The sequence below is a fragment of the Papio anubis genome, chromosome 7 (genome assembly GCF_008728515.1).
Source record: "Papio anubis isolate 15944 chromosome 7, Panubis1.0, whole genome shotgun sequence".
In the NCBI taxonomy this organism is placed as follows: Eukaryota; Metazoa; Chordata; class Mammalia; order Primates; family Cercopithecidae; genus Papio; species Papio anubis.
In genome coordinates, this window is record NC_044982.1 from 48145775 (window position 1) to 48162661 (window position 16887).

At 37.8% G+C, this 16887-nt stretch overlaps 1 protein-coding gene across 5 annotated transcripts in view; it reads right to left on the minus strand.

The window, feature by feature from the left end:
* The window catches only part of ARID4A (AT-rich interaction domain 4A), a 75295-nt gene that overhangs the window by 7462 nt on the left and 50946 nt on the right, over positions 1 to 16887 (minus strand). For 4 of the 5 annotated variants that reach the window (XM_009211614.3, XM_009211615.3, XM_021941262.2 and 1 more), the window contains 7 exons: positions 15411 to 15661; positions 12522 to 12719; positions 7077 to 7161; positions 5194 to 5395; positions 984 to 2114; positions 662 to 766; positions 50 to 256 (listed from right to left, as the gene is read on the minus strand). In XM_009211614.3, coding sequence (XP_009209878.1) covers positions 50 to 256; positions 662 to 766; positions 984 to 2114; positions 5194 to 5395; positions 7077 to 7161; positions 12522 to 12719; positions 15411 to 15661 — 2179 coding nt within the window. The remainder of the gene's footprint in view (positions 1 to 49; positions 257 to 661; positions 767 to 983; positions 2115 to 5193; positions 5396 to 7076; positions 7162 to 12521; positions 12720 to 15410; positions 15662 to 16887) is intronic. The other variant, XM_003901863.4, reaches the window with a different exon arrangement.

The following is a 16887-nucleotide window of genomic DNA, read 5'->3' on the forward strand; positions in this document are numbered from 1 at the left end:
TATTCCACTTTACGGTATTCATTTATCAAGTTTTCAATAAGCTTCTTACTGAGTTGAAAGCTCCATTTGTATGTCCTAGGGGATGAATTTGGATGTTTTTCTCTGTGTTTATCTTTCTCTCCATCTTTGATGTGTGGGGATATTCTTGCAGGAGATCGTGCAAGTTTCTGTGGCTTAGATACATTAAGATGCTTTACTGGGGTACATTTACTTGAATTGTCTAGGACAGGAAGATCTTCACTATCACTGCTTTGTCCTATAAATAATGAAAAAGGTTAACTCAGATTATAAATGATAAAATTCTTAAATATCAAAATGCAACAGACCTAACAATTACATTTCTTGGTATCCTACCTACAGAAATATGTGCACAAATGCACAAAGTTTATAACAGTATAAAAAAAAAAACAAAACCTAAATGCTCACCAACAGAGAAATGGTTAAAAATGATAAACTTTTTAATACTTTCCTAAAGTTGTAAAAAAGAATGAGCTAGAGTTCATAAGAATAAAAATGGCAAAATATCTAGTATAATACTGTTAAATGAAAATGCAAAGTTATAAAACAATATAGTATTGCTCCATTTATGTTTAAAACAAGCCAACAAGCTGCTAAAAATACTAACACTGTAAGACTAAAGCTAGCATTGAATAACACCAACCTGTTCCATTCTTTTCATTTTTGGCTGCAGCATTTGTTCGCTTTGGGGTACGCTTTTGCTTTTTTGCCATTAATCCACTATTGCCATCACTTGGTCTTTTCTGACCTGAAATAAGGTGGAAAAGGGAACGTGAAAAAAAAAAAAAAAAAAAAAAAAAACCCAAGAGGAAGTATATTTATTCAACAGACTACACTGACATTTCTTTTTTTAAGAAGAGAGAAAAGGAAAAGAAACTACTTTACAGATCAACAGTACCTAAAACTCAACAGTTTTAATTTTTGGTTTTCATATAAACACTAACTTTTCCCTAGAAAGTCCTTACCCTTCTCTCTGCTCTCTCTCTCTTGTACAATTATACTACAGGTACCAGAGGCAACATTAGTTTCAAATCCATTTGCCGATTCCCTCTCACAGAGACCTTCTTGAGATTCTTCAGCAATACTATCAACTTCAATCGTTATATCACTCTCACTTTTTACGCTTCGAGACTCATCTTGACTAAGAGTAAGTGGTGAAGCTACTGAAAAGTTATGTTGGACTACAGGAGGTAGGGCAGGTGGAATAGAAACAAGGGAGTTAGACTCAGAGCTTTCAACTGCTACATCCTCAATGCTGGTCTTATCCTTTTCATCCAAATCATCCAAATCTACTTCATGGCAAACCAAGGTTTCAGGCCCAATCAGAGGCATTGCATCCTCATCTTCTTTTAGTGGAATATTTACAGTTTCTTCAGCTGGACTATCAAATCTTTCACTAGTCAGTTGTTGGATGCATTGGTTTGACTCTGCTGTCAATGATGGCATTCCTTCATTTTCTCTTTCAAAGTGCTGTTCAAAATTTAACTTTTTCATTCCCTCAGATCCAATACAATCACTGGTCCTTTCTTGAGATACAGTAGTTGTCATTTCCATTCCATTCTCAATTCTTATTTTTTTCTCTGGTGATGATTGTCCTAGTATTTTCCGTTTCAACTTCTTTTCTTTCACACATTGGTCAATTTCATCTTCTGTAGCAGAAGAGAAGTTTTTATTGTCTAATGAAGACAATTCAAGACTACGAGCCTCTATATGAGGTTCACTTCCTGCTTCATTCTGGCCAAATGATGAAATCTTTATAATTTCTAAAGAAAGATCTTTTGTCTTGCTTCGTCTTCCCTTTCCTTTTGGAGATTTTTCGGCTTCTTTCTTAACTTCTTCTGCTTGTTCCATTTTGTTTCCAAAAATCTGTACTATTTGTTCATTCTCTCCAACTTCTAACTTCAGGGTTTCTAAAGGCTGCAGCTGAGTCCTATCATTTTCTTTTAATATGTGTGCAGAAATCTTTGGATTTTCTTCATCTAGCTTATCATCATTCAAATTTTCATTTTTTTCTAGTTCATCTTTAAGAGAAAGTTCTTCATTTATTAGATTCTTTTCTAAAGCATCTTCTGTTTCACTATCAGATGAACAAGAGTCTGTAAGAGGAAATATTATTATATTATGCAGGTTTTTATATTACCAATGTAATTTTATAATAAAAATCTTACCAAAAATAACAATAAAAATATTAATCATGTACCTCTGAATACCTCCCTGTAGAAAGTTCTGATATAAAACAAATCATAACATTTGTGCCAAGAATTTGAGGGGGAGGGGAAACTACATTAAGCGCCAAGTAAAAATATATTACATTGCGTATTACTAACTCAAATCTACATGAAAAGCTATTTTGCAATATTCCCCAGTATCATATTTAGGTACAAGAGTCCTTAAAAAAAATCAAAGGATCAGTACCTAGACATCCTAGACATGAAGTTAATTTGTTAAGTGGTTTGAGATAGTATCTAGGAGGGACATGTGATGGGCATTTTGTATCCTAAGAAAGGAATATGACATTCAACTTAAAATAATTGCGGAAAGAAAAGTTTTTTTTCTTTCCTTTCCTTTTCTTTCTTTTTTCTTTTTAAGACACAGTCTCACTCGGTCGCCCAGGCTGGAGTGCAGTGGCGTGATCTCGGCTCACTGCAAGCTCCGCCTCCCAGGTTCAAGCCATTCTCCTGCCTCAGCCTCCTGAGGAGCTGGGATAGGCGCGGGCCACCACGCCCGGCTAATTTTTGTATTTTTAGTAGAGACGGGGTTTTGTCATGTTGGCCAGGCTGGTCTCAAACTCCTGACCTCAAGTGATCCGCCTGTGTCAGCCTCCCAAAGTGCTGGGATTACAGGCATGAGCCATGGCGCCCAGGAAGAAAAGTTTTTAAAATGGGCAACTGGACTCAAAACTTTAAATATTCTTAACAAACAAGAAAGTACAGGAAACAAAAATTATTCCCTGTAAGTAAGGGAACTTGTAAAATAATAAAGTAGGGTTCTAAGACTGTATAGGATCTAAAAAATATAAAAATCTTGTCCACATGGTGCTCATATCCTCAAGAAGTTCAAAACTGCAAAAACGAATTTTTAAGTGAAAAGGTGTATACAATTTTATTTTGTGGTTTTATCATAAACAGAATGTAGAATTCATTTTCATGTTTTAAAAAATCCCTTTCAGTGGTAGTTTAATAAGGCTGGTATGTGGTTTTGTAGACTGGACACCAAACACAGTTATGCCGTCTAGGTATCTTTCACTTTGTGGACATCTTTCGTTTGTCAGCAGATGGCAGTAAAGAGGAAGGATGTCCTTTCATAATTTGCACACAAGCACCACATGTACTAATAGCAAACATGTAGTTCAGTATAGCTTTTTTCTTGAAAGAAGAGAAATTTTTATGTAAGACAACCATTTAAAATTTCTTTTTTCGGGTCTGGGCACAGTGGCTCATGCCTGTAATTCCAGCACTTTAGGAGGCTGAGGCGGGTAGATCACTTGAAGTCAAGAGTGCGAGACCAGCCTGGTTAACATAGTAAAACCCTGTTGCTACTAAAAATACAAAAATCAGCCAGGTATGGTGGTGCACACCTGTGGTCCCAGCTACTTGGGAGGCTGAGGCGGGAAAACTGCTTGAACCCAGGAGGTGGAGGTTGCAGGGAGCTGAGATTGCGCCACTACACTCCAGCCTGGGTGACAGAGTGAGGTAGGGTCTCGCTCTGCTACCCAGGGTGGAGTGCAATGCTATGATTACACTTGCTGTAGCCTTGACTTCCCAGAGTCAAGCAATCCTCCCACCTCAGCCTTCTGAGTAGCTGGGACCACAGGTGCACACCACCACGCCAGGCTAAATTTTTAAATTTTTTTCGTAAAGATGGAGTCTCACTATATTGTCCTGGCTGGTCTGGAACTCCTGGGCTCAAGTGATCCTTCTGCCTCAGCCTCCCAAGGTGCTGGATTACAGGCATGAACCACTGCGCTCAGCCTATAATTTCTTAATTACATTTAAAAGTATACAGAGGTAGAAAAGTGGGGAAAATGAGTACAAGCAGAATAAAATGTGTTCACCTATACTCATTATAAAACATGCCTGTACCACAATAGTCTGTGTTCTCTTAGAACCACATGGTTTCAGCTTTGCTGAAAGATCCCAGGTGAACAGCACTGAATTTATAGGAGACACTGGTACAGGCTTTGAGGGAAAGTGTAGCACACATTAGGATGCATGGATTGTCAATTCACCTTCTATTAAAATATATTATTTTTAAGATATTTATGAGAAAAAGTATTCCTAAATGAAAACATCACTAAATTTCAAATAAAAATGATACAGCAAAATATTTTCCTCAAATCAAATTTTATAGTTTCAATCATATGAGATTAAAAACCTAGGTGATTTACAGGTTGAACACCCCTAGTCCAAAAACCTGAAATCCAAAATGCTCCAAATTCCAAAACTTTTTGGGCACCAACATGATGCCTCAAGTAGAAAATTCCACACCTGACCTCATGGGACAGATTGCATCCAAACACAGGTGCACAACTGTCTTCGGCAGCCCCAGGCTAGTGTACAGGTAACCTTTTAATGAAAACACAGCATTGTAGGTGGAGATTGAAAGCCTGCTGTTTGTTGTCATTGTTGTTTAGCAGCCAATACAGATATTCTGGTGATGCTACCTTGCTGCTTAGTTTCCTCACACACACTATTTTTCCACTGTATTAATTGTAAGTCATATGTTTTACTGTTATGTAATTATGTGTAAGAAAATTACTTATCAGTAGGTGGCATATAAATTCAGAGTCAAGAATAACAGTTATGCCAAACAATCACAGACTGTTCACATGGGTGGCTGAGACAGTTATACCTTTGGTTTCTGATGGTTCAAAGTACACAAATCTTTATTTCATGAACAAAACTATTAAAAATGGTACAAAATTACTTTCAGGCTATGTGTATAAGGTGTGTATGAAGCACTAATTTTCATGTTTAGACTTGGGTCCTATCCCCAGGATAGCTCATTATGTATATGCAATATTCAAAAATAATAAAAAAAAAAAATCCAAAACACTTCTAGTCCCAAGCATTTTGGGCAAGGGATACTCAACCTGTACTGTGAATATTTCACACAATGGAAGTTTTATTATTTATGTTATTTTTTTTTAAGTCAGCCATCCTCAAAATCGAGCACCTTCCATTCCATTTGACAGAGGTGAGCTGTCTGGTATATTGCTGCGAGCACTTCTGGTACCTGATTTTCCTTCACTGTTTGCTGTCTTAGATAAGCCATACGGCATGTTTGATGAAAGGGTTGATTTTAAAGGAGGTCGTCCCCGTTTTGACTTCTGCCTCTCCTCATCTCTCTTTTCGTCCTTTTCACTATCTTCTTTATTCTGGGCAACAACAACAAAATGTATGAGAAGGGCCAATGCTTTATGAAAAATGAACATCCTACTTATCCAAAGAAAACTACATCTCAAAAAAGGTTTGATATTTTATATGTCACTTCCTAGTCTGTGCTTATAGAAGGATCAAGAGTTTTCTGGCTGGTCTGAGAGGTTATCGGCACTTATTAACATTAGTGTCACTGAAATTGGTATATAATCCTCCACTTCTGAATTTCTAACGTATTTTGTATTTACATAAATACAATATTGTACAATTGTAATACTGGAATTATATTGTGATGGTCAGCATCAGAGCATTAGAAGGCTATACAACCATTCAGCACTCCCCACTGTTCCCTACTATCCCCTGCAGAAGGGAAAGATACCTATCATCCACTAGACAAAACCATGGGCAAATCTCTACAGCAAAGCTTGACAATGGAGGGTGTGGGTGAGGGTACAACTGGCCAGTATATATGTGTTTTAAAATTTTAGTATTGGCTTCTAGCATTTAAAAGTCAAATTTCACATTTTAAGAAATATAGTGGTCTTGAAAAATCCTAAAATCTGGCAACCCTGGGTCTGCATTCCCACAGCAGAGTGGTTAGTTCCATTCTGTCTAAATGAGGAATGTGTCCTCTCATTTGTCACGGTTAGTCTTACTTTATCCTTCTCCTATAAAGCCTCTACGGGAATATGAGTTTGAAAGTCATGTCCTAAGGGTTGCTGGTTTTCACCTTTGCCGAAACAATGTGGTAATGTGTTACTTTTAAGCTCCTGGGTTATAAAGAAAAAATCACAATTAACTTTCAAGAATCAAGATTTTTTTTTTTTTTTTTTTGAGACAGAGTCTTGCTCTGTTGCCCAGGCTGGAGTGCAGTGGCGCGATCTCGGCTCACTGCAAGCTCCGCCTCCCGGGTTCACGCCATTCTCCTGCCTCAGCCTTCTGAGTAGCTGGGACTACAGGTGCCTGCCACCACGCCTGGCTAATTTTTTGTATTTTTAGTAGAGACGGAGTTTCACCGTGTTAGCCAGGATGGTCTTGATCTCCTGACCTCGTGATCTGCCCACCTCAGCCTCCCAAAGTGCTGGGATTACAGGCGTGAGCCACCACACCCGGCCAAGATGATTATTACAATAAGATTTATTAGACAAACACAATATCGTATATGCATATTACTAAGCAAAAGAAGCCAATCTAAAAAGGCTATATGGTGTATGATTCCAATTATATGATATTCTCGAAATGGAAAAAACGATGGAGAGAGTAAAATGTCAGTAGTTGTCAGGGGTTGGGGTGGGGGTAAGAATAAACAGAACATAAAGGACTTTTAGGGCAGTAAAGTTACTCTATATGATACTATAGTGGTGGATCCATGTCATTATATATTTGTCAAAATCCATAGAATACACACCACCAACAGTGAACCCTAATGTAAACGATGTACTCTGGGTGACAATAATGTGTCAATGTAGGCACATCAGTTGTAACAAATACCCCACTCTGGTGGGGGATGTTGACAATTTGGGAAGACTATGCATGTATGGGGCAGAGAGTATATGAAAGGTCTATATACCTTGTTCTCAATCTTGGTATAAACCTAAAACTAAGAAGTCTTAAAAAACACACAATACAATTTGAATAATTCCTATACATATTATAAGGGACATAAATCTACAAACATACTTTCGCTTTTTTCTTCTGTTTTTTCTTTGGTCCACCTTTGTCCAAAGGCCAGATTATCCTGTCAGCCTTCACCCACTCATCATACCTTAAAAAAAAAAAGAATATGTACAAACTTTATAAATTATAACCTTTTTGAAATGTATTCACCAAACAAAAACAACAGTGAGACAGACTAAATAGTTTGTTCTTAGTGTTGGCAAGAATATGAAGGGCACAGGGGCTGGTTTGTTGGTAACATGTGCCAGTAACTGTACTAGGTATTTTGCATAACCACTAGGGAAAGGCAAGAGGATTTAAGAGTTAACAGGTTTAGAAGGAGGTCTTGGAAAGCAAACTCTAGATTCAAGACAATCTGAACTGCTTTGTTTTCTACAGCTTTTACAGACCTGAGCTTATAATCAGATTCTGCACTAGAATTCGCTCTATTGAATGAATAATAGAAAGCTAGTCAGATAAATTCAGATTTGCAAGGTGATCAGTTTCAGGTTATTTTATCAAGTCCATTTCAACTTCCTTTTCTTCCTCAACACTCTCTCTAGTCTCTAGTAAAAATATAAAAAATTAGTCTCTAGTCTAGTATTTCCAATAAAAATTTCTTCTGAACTACATTGCCTTTAGGACTCTGAAATTTTTTAGAGATATCTGTATTTCACCTCCTTTATCTAAGTTTATTCTGTTTAGCTCAAGTTGAAAACTCATTTCCCCTAAACTTTTACTTAAAATTTTTATTTTTAAATTTATTTTTAATTTAATTTTCTGGGGGACAGTTTCAATATTGTTGCCCAGACTGGCATGCAATGGTGCCATCTTGGCTCACTGCAACCTCTGCCTCCTGGGTTCAAGTGATTCTTATGCCTCAGCCTCCCGAGTATCTGGGATTACAGGTGCCCACCACACCCAGCTAATTTTTTATTTTTCGTAGAGACGGGGTTTCGCCATGTTGACCAGGCTGGTCTTGAACTCCTGACCTCAGGTGATCTGCTCACCTTGGCCTCCCAAAGGGCTGGCATTACAGGGGTGAGCCACTGGACCCAGCAATTTTCTTGAAAGAGGGCCTCACTCTGTTGCCAGGATGGAGTGCAGAGGCATGATCCCCTGGGCTCAGATGATCCTCCCACCGCAGCCTCCTGAGTAGCTGAGACCATGGGTGTACACCATTGCATCAAGCTAATTTTTGTATTTTTTATAGAGACGGGGGTTTTGCCATGTTGCCCAGGCTGGTCTTGAATTTCAGAGCTCAAGTGATCTGCCCACCTCAGCCTCCCAAAGTGCTAGGATTATAGGTATGAGCCACTGCACCTGGCCTTCTCAAATGATTACTATCACTGCTGAATGTCTATAGTCCAAGTGACTAATCAGGGGCAAATAAGAAATTAAGTTTTCTGGAACTAAATAACAGTTTTTACATTATATAAATATACAAGTATTTATAGAATTAAGTCAAAATCTAAAAATATGTACACTTAATTGAAGAAACTACAGGCAGTCCTTGCTTTAGACCAGGAGTGTCCAATCTTTTGGCTTCTCTGGGTCACACTGGAAGAAGAATTGTCTTGGGCCACACATAAAATAACACTAACGATAGCTGATGAGAAAAAAAAAAAGAAAAAGAAAAAGAAAAAAAAACCACACAAACAAAAAAACTCTCATGTTTTAAGAAAGTTTATGAATTTATGTTGAGCCACATTCAAGGCCATCCCGGGCTGCATATGGCCTGTGGGCCACGGGTTGGACAAACTTGCTTTAGACTGTAGCGTGTTAATAGAAACTCATGTATCTGGAAACGATATTCTTGCTTTGTAAACTAGTTACCATGGAGATGTACAAAGTAAGGACATGGTTCCTGTATGCATGTATTTCAGCTGACATGGTACCATGACTACCTATACAGATGCTCCTTTACTTATGATGCCATTATGTCCTGATAAACTCATCACAAACTGAAAATATCGTAAGTCGAAAAATGCATTTAATACATCTAGCCTACTGAACATCACAGCTTAGCTTAGCCTACCTTAAACATGCTCAGAACACTTATATTAGCCTACAGTTGAGCAAAATCATCTAACACGAAGTCTATTCTGTAATAAAGTCTAAAATATCTCATGTAATTTATTGAATACGCTGTACAATATTGGTTGATTAGTCTCATGGTTTCTTCGCTGCTTGATGTGGCTTGCCACCACTGCACAGTCTGATGAGAGAGTATCATACTGCGTATCACTAGATCAGTAAAAAAAAAAAATCAAAATTCAGGCCGGGTACAGTGGCTCACGCCTGTAATCCCAGCACTTTGGGAGGCCGACGCGGGCGGATCACAAGGTCAAGAGATCGAGACCATCCTGGCCAACATGGCGAAACCCCATCTCTACTAAAAATACAAAAATTAGCTGCGCGTGGTGGCATGCATCTGTAATCCCAGCTACTTGGGAGGCTGGGGATGCTGAGGCAGGAGAATCGCTTGAACCCAGGAGGCGGAGGTTGCAGTGAGCCCAGATCGCACCACTGCACTCCAGCCTGGTGAAAAAGCAAGACTCCGTCTTAAAAAAAAAAAAAAAAAAAAAATCAAACTTCTAAGTATGGCTTCTACTGAATGCATATAGCTTTTGAACCATTTTAAATTAAAAAAAATTGAAGTTGAACCACTGTAAGTTAGGAACTACCTGTACCATGATTTGAAAACGATCTCTCACCTCATTAACCCAGTATCTAGTTTCTAAAATGGGACTGGCTATGAGCATTGTACTAGGCCTTTAAATATCTGTACTTTGTTAACTTATATGGAAATGTTTATTCATCTGAACATACACTGAGGGCCTACTAGTATGCACTGTATCAGGAAGTACGTAGAGAATAAACATGGCCCATGTTCTCAAGCAACCCATAGTCTGTTATAAAAGACAGACATAGGGTAAAATCAAGTATAGTCTGGTAAGTGCAATAAGAGAGTTGTGTATCTGATCCAGGGCTAACAAAGGGATAACTCTATCCAATTCCACAATTCCAAAGGAGGTATCAGACAACCAAGAAGCGCAAGCCTGATTTTTAGTGTACTTGGTCCTGGCGACACTGGACAAAGCAGTATACCATGTAGGTACTTCTAGCACTAATACTACTAACCAAGGACAGTCCCAGGATTTCTCAGTGAGAGACCAGGACTCTTCTCACACTTCTTACACTTGCAGATACTCCCTTTCAGGAATCTGGCTAAATTCTTTAGGAACCATGGTGGCTTCATCTCAACGAACAGGCCAGAATTATACCAGCTTTTAGGAGTAGACAAGAACAATGAAAAAACATGAACCAGGAGAGTACCAGTTAAGTAACGAATTAGGGAGATGACCAATCCAAAACCTGAGTGTATAATAAAATGACTGCTGAGAAGAGTCATAAAGTAAAACATTAAAGAGATGAGAAAGAAAGATGATACGGGAAATTCTAGAAAGCAGAACACAGACATATACAGATGTGAAACAGGAGTGGAGAGTTGTGAACTAAATAAGAATCTGAAGAAGAAAGAAGGCTATCCTGTGATGCAACTGGAAATACAATGACTGAAAGTTGGTAAGATGTAGTCCTTTTCCCCTGAATTCAGCAATACATTGTAAAGAAAACAAAACAGTTAACATTCATGGAGCACTAAGTGCCAGGCATGATTCTAAGCATTTACATCTTAATACAAATATTATCACTACAGTAGTCCCTGCTTAGCCACAGCATAGTTCAATTACCCATGATCCAAAAATATTAAGATATTTTGAGAGAGAGAAAGACTACATTCATATAACTTTTATTACAATATATTGTTATAATTGCTGTATTTTATTATTATTGTTAATCTCTTACTGTGCTTAATTTATAAATTAAACTTTATTGTAGGTACGTATGTATAGGAAAAATGATAGGATATATAGGATTCAGTACTATCTGAGGTTTCAGCATCCACTGGGGGTCTTGGAACACATCTCCAGCAGATGAGAGGGAACTACTGCATTATACAACACCTCTACAAAATAGGAACCGTATTTTTCCCAGTTTAGAGATGAGGGATTTGAGTCATAACAGTGCACACATCTAGTGTATAGAGAAACCCAGGAGCAGTCTGGCTCCAAATAAATACAGGGCAACTAGAGATATTAAACATGCCAGATTTTGTAAAAGACAACAAGAAAGGCAGCCCCCGACATTTAGGAATTTGCCTGGCACTATCCGTTGGGCCTTGGTGTTGCTTGGAGCTAGTCTGGCACGCATAGCTAGGCCACACTGTCCTGCTGTTGAAATATGAACAATTTCAAAGAGCATCAACATCAGACAAGTCCATTCTGTGATCATGATGTATCAAAACAAAAACAAGACCACTTCCTAATCGTGTCTGAACACAGAAAAAACAGGAACATTGTCCAAGTCACAAAAACGACCAAACATCTTTTTTTTCTTGACTAATGTGAGTGATTGCTGTTTCTTTACCAGTTATAGTGTTACCTTGGTCTGTCTCTCCTTCTAGATAAGATTTATTAAGAAAACCAATTATAATTACCCCAGCTTCCTGACAGGATCCAATATGGAGCAAAATCCCTTTTTTTTTTTTTTTTTCTTCTTTTTTTAAATAAGAGACAGGGTTTTGCTCCATCGTCCAGGCTGGAGTGCAGTGGCATGATCATAGCTCATTGCAGTCTCCAACTCCTGGGCTCCAGTGATCCTCTCACCTCAGCCTTCTGGGTAGCTGGGACTACAGGTACGTGCCACAATGCCAGGCTAATTTTTAATTTTAATTTTTTGTAGGGATGGGGGTCTAACTATGTTGCCAGGTCTGGTCTCGAACTCCTGGCCTCAAGCAGTCCTTCCGCCTCCACCTCCCAAAGTGCTGGTATTACAGGCACAAGCCACCATACTCTGCCTTTCTTAAACCCTCCCCAAAATAATCTAATGGAATATCAAATCTAAGTTCTAACGTTCTGTTTTATTAATTAGTCGACTTAGAATTATTACAGTGCTTGACACAGGCTTGATTTCTGATTAATGAAACAAACAAACACTGCACAGTTGGAAGCTGGGGGACTGGCTCCCTGCTCATATTCAGTAATATGTCTCCACAGAATTATGAATTATTGTTTTCCAAAGGTGGTGCCTTGAGCCTCTGTTGATTCATTTAACACCTTATTACTAAGGTGCCCTATGGTTTCCCTTGCTGTGTGTTCTCCCTCACTATAAATGAGTAATAAATGTAACTTGTTCTAACTACAGGTGTGATCCTGGTAGTCTCCGGCTAGAAGCATTGACACTGCCAGTATAACAGCAGGAATGTCAAAGTCTTGGAAAATTCAGAATCAAGGTGTGCTTTGTAAATATATACCATCATTTGCTTTCACTCTTCACAACATTAAGTTGATGTTCTATTTAACCACTGAAAAAATTTCAATAGTAAGAAAATACTTTCTTGCTTACCTGACATTCCATCCATAGTAATGTACCAAATATAAAACTTCTCCATCATCAATTTCAGTGCTTTTAATACTGGCTTCATAAATTTTCTGAGTCTTCCCTCGTCCGTATTTTACTTTCACTTTGGTTCCTGTTAGGCAGGGTTCCATGTCTTCCTCATCTTCCTCTCCCTCAGAGTCACATTTGCTTTCAGTTTCTTCCCTGCAGTAAGTTATAATATTGATAATGCTACTAATAACTTAATGGAGAACAAAATATGCTAAAAGAATTCAACAGGTAGATTATTCACAACCTAAATATTACCTTAGTAACATATCAGTGGAGGAGGAGAAGAAGGAGGAGAAGGAGAAGATTTCTGTGGCCTACTTACTAAGGAATTTATTACGTGAAGGTGCACTGTACCCAAAGTAAATCCATACTTTTTAAAAGCCAATCAAGTCACAGCTAATGATGATCTGTAATCAAACAAATCACTTCTGACAAAACAAAATAAGAAAAATACGCTCTGAAAAAATTCTTTAGAATTCGTATTTAAGTGCCAGCTAACGATGATCTGTAATCAAACAAATCACTTTTGACAAAACAAAATAAGAAAAATATGCTCTGAAAAAATTCTTCAGAATTCATATTTAAGTGCCACCTTATATGTAAAAAAAAGATCTAAGGATATTTTGTAACTTCCTGCAACTGAATTTTCTTAAATCTGCTTTACTACCACAATTAGAATAGTTCTTGGCAAGACTAGTTTTTTTAGTGGGCAAAATAATAAGCAAGGACTATCTACCTTAGTAACCATGTAAACTAATTTATATTTTAAAGGTTTCCCAACCCTAACAAAGAAAAGAAATTTGAGTATTAGGTCACTTGCTGACACTGTAGGATAGCACCACAAGAACAAAGCTTTACATTTGTGTTGAATTCTATTTGTTTACTCATATTCCATCAGCTTTTCTTTGTATTGATAATCAGGTATAAAGATTAAAACAGGACGGTCTAAAAATACTTTTAATATTTTTATAACAAAACATTGTGTATCAATGCTGTAAAGACTCACAAGAGAACTGCATCAAAGATCATTCTAGTGTCACAAGCATTAAAAGCTCAACAAGTAGTATTGTTCTCTGTAATAAATATAGGGCATTATTTTGGTGACCCCTGGGGGTCCTGACATGAAGCTTTGACAGCCCATTTGCAGTGGGAATGTTTTCTCTTGGAGGACACCTTCCAATAATAGACTGATGAGATAAATTCAAAACATTATGAGAAAAACTACTTAAAGATAATATTGTTCTTCATATTCAAGTCTGTGAAGTTTTCTCTAAAATAAACCTCCATTTACATAGCAGTTATAGTCTTTTTAAATCACATTTTTACATAGATGTATTATATGTTTTATATACATATTTCAATATACATATTTTGATGTTTTTCTCACAAAGCTTCAAACTATAATTAGGCCTTCCTTTTTTTTGAGACAGAGTCTCACTCTGTTACCTAGGCTGGATGGAGTGCAGCGATACAATCTTGGTTCACTGCAAGCTCCGCCTCCCGGGTTCACGCCATTCTCCTGCCTCAGCCCCCCGAATAGCCAGGAATACAGGTGCCCACCACTGCGCCTGGCTAATTTTTATATTTTTAGTAGAGATGGGGTTTCACCGTGTTAGCCAGGATGGTCTTGATCTCCTGACCTCATGATCCGCCTGCCTCGGCCTCCCAAAATGCTGGGATTACAGGTGTGAGATACTGCACCCGGCCAATTAGGCTCTACTTTTTAAGTGGTTCACCTTTGCTTAAATTTTTTTGTCCAAATATTTAAAATTCTATACTCATATCATTACACTCAACTCCAATTATTTCCTCCTACTTTTCCTAATCCTAATTATATTTCATTACAGAACCTTTTCTTACTCACTAACCTAGTTCATACGTAATTGTGATAGCTCCTGTGCCTATTTGTATTAAATCAAATTACCTCTCCCATTCACTAATCATCCTATTTTTCCAAATATTTATTATCTCAATGGCAGGTCAGTTTTCCCAAATTTGGCTTAACAACTCAAATTTCTAGAAAAATTAACATCACATAATAATAGAAAAATAACTATAGAAGAGAGCTGGTATTATAAGTAAGTGTGTTATGTTGTTGCTCAGTTAAAATTCATTTTTAGTAGTGTCCTAAAATTAGTAAATCCATTTCTCAACGCTTACAGAAACAGCTAATACCTTGGTGAGAGACTACCTTGATCTTGCTGGACTGCCTAATCTTTGACTATTTTTAAGTCAGTTCAGTCCATACTTGTCTAATACATAGAAAAAAAGAATACAGGTTTTACTCAACAGTAAACAGGATGGACATTAAAAAATCTAAAATTTATTGTTGTGATGTGGGGCAAGAATGTATTTTCCAAACTAGAATCAGGGGTGCATGCCACTTAATCTAATACAATAACTTGAAAAAGAAAAATGTCTTAAAGCTAACACACAGAAACATCTGCTAGTACTGTGCACCCATGTGTTTGTTAGCTTTCCCACATTGTACCTTTTTTAAAATGGAATTTTTGCTGTCGCTGTTTCCTCTTGTCCACTTCCTCCATTTTTCTCCAGCTCCCTTCCCTGCTGTCAACTGCAGGACCTTTCTTTTGACTGGGTGGCGCAGCCTTCTTTGAGGCCACTGTTTAGGGCACAAGTGCTATTAAAATGGTGCGACCAGTATATTCTCCGATTCCGAAAGGCAATACACATCATCTTCACAATGTGTCTCACCTTCATTAGACAAGAGGAACGGAAGTCCCAATAAGAAAACATTCCCTTAAACCTGAATCTCTAAGCAGGAACAAAGCGCTGTTGTACCCCAGACAGGTGCTTCTGGAGAACAAACATAAGATAATGTACCTCTCTTGGCTTTTCTCTTCCTCTTCATCTGAATCTTTGTCAGAATCCTCCTGTTTTTTAATTTTCTTCTCTTTTTGCTTTGGTGTATTTTTTCTCCCCAGTAGTAGCTCATTTTCTTTTTTCTCTGCAGTTTCATAGTCATCATCTGCATCCTTATTTTCTGTATCATTGTCTTTTAACTTGTCTTCTGTTTTCTCTTCTTCAATTTCCTTTTTAATAGAATTTACATCTCGAGCAATTCTCCTTCGTCCCTAGTAGAGGTGATAAAAGCTTTAAAATAGCTATCACTATAAAGGGGAAAAAAGTAGGAAAAAACATCTTTTCCTTTAACCTTCACAGCAATGACTCTGGCTTGAAACACGGCCCTGAAAACCAACTCAAAGGTACATTTCTCTTCCTTTTGAAAGTAAAAGAATAACTAATATAAATTACTTAATTATGTCCAGGTCTACTTTGGCTACATACTACTTAAGAAATATCTGTCAGAATCTGTTTGAGTGAAAAAAGGAAACAACAACAAAAAAGAAATAAAAGTTGTCTCCTTTGTTTACTACGTCATTTTATCTCACTTTTATTCTCAACTATAATAAAAATTTAAAATAAATTATCTAATGTTAATGATAAAACGTAACAATAATAAAGCATATCCCCTGAATTTTGCTTCTTTAAAAGCTCTGTGGTCTCTAATTCTACAGCTTAGTAAAACAAAATTTACATTGTCACTGTATTTGTGGATGACTACATTTTAAAAGGACTGAATTGCATAAATGGCAAAAAAAGTGAGGAGACTTCTTTGAATGAGTATCTGGAGAGTTCGCTGGGCCAACAGCAATATGTTTTACCCCCACTAGCTTCTATCTAGCCCACTGAATGCTGAAGTGACCATGACCGGTGAGCAATTTCACTATCTCCTAGGTTCTATTTCAAGACAACTTTTATACACTGGCAGAATTCTCCTCTTCTTGGAATAAAGCAGATAAACAGCCGGCAACTTAGGGAGCATTAGGATACAATTAATATCTCAGTAAGCAAATGTTTTCCCTAGTTGCTGGCTATGTGCTATTTACACTTCAAAGGCAGGAAAAGAAGAAATTTTTTTCTATCATAAAGCACTAGCATGCAAGTTCCAAGATGGCACTTCCATCTCCTCAGATCTACACAGTGGCTGGCACATAGCAGGTGTTTTTGTTTTTTTTTTTTGAGACAGAAGCTCACTGTGTCGCCAGGCTGGAGTGCAGTGGTGTGATCTCAGCTCACTGCAACCTCTACCTCCCAGGTTCAAGCGATTCTCCAGCCTCAGCCTCATGAGTAGCTGGGACTACAGGCGTACGCCACCACGCCCAGCTAATTTTTGTATTTTTAGTAGAGATGGAGTTTCACCATGTGGCCAGGATGGTCTTGATCTCTTGACCTCGTGATCCGCCCGCCTCGGCCTCCCAAAGTGCTGGGATTACAGGCGTGAGCCACCGCGCCCGGC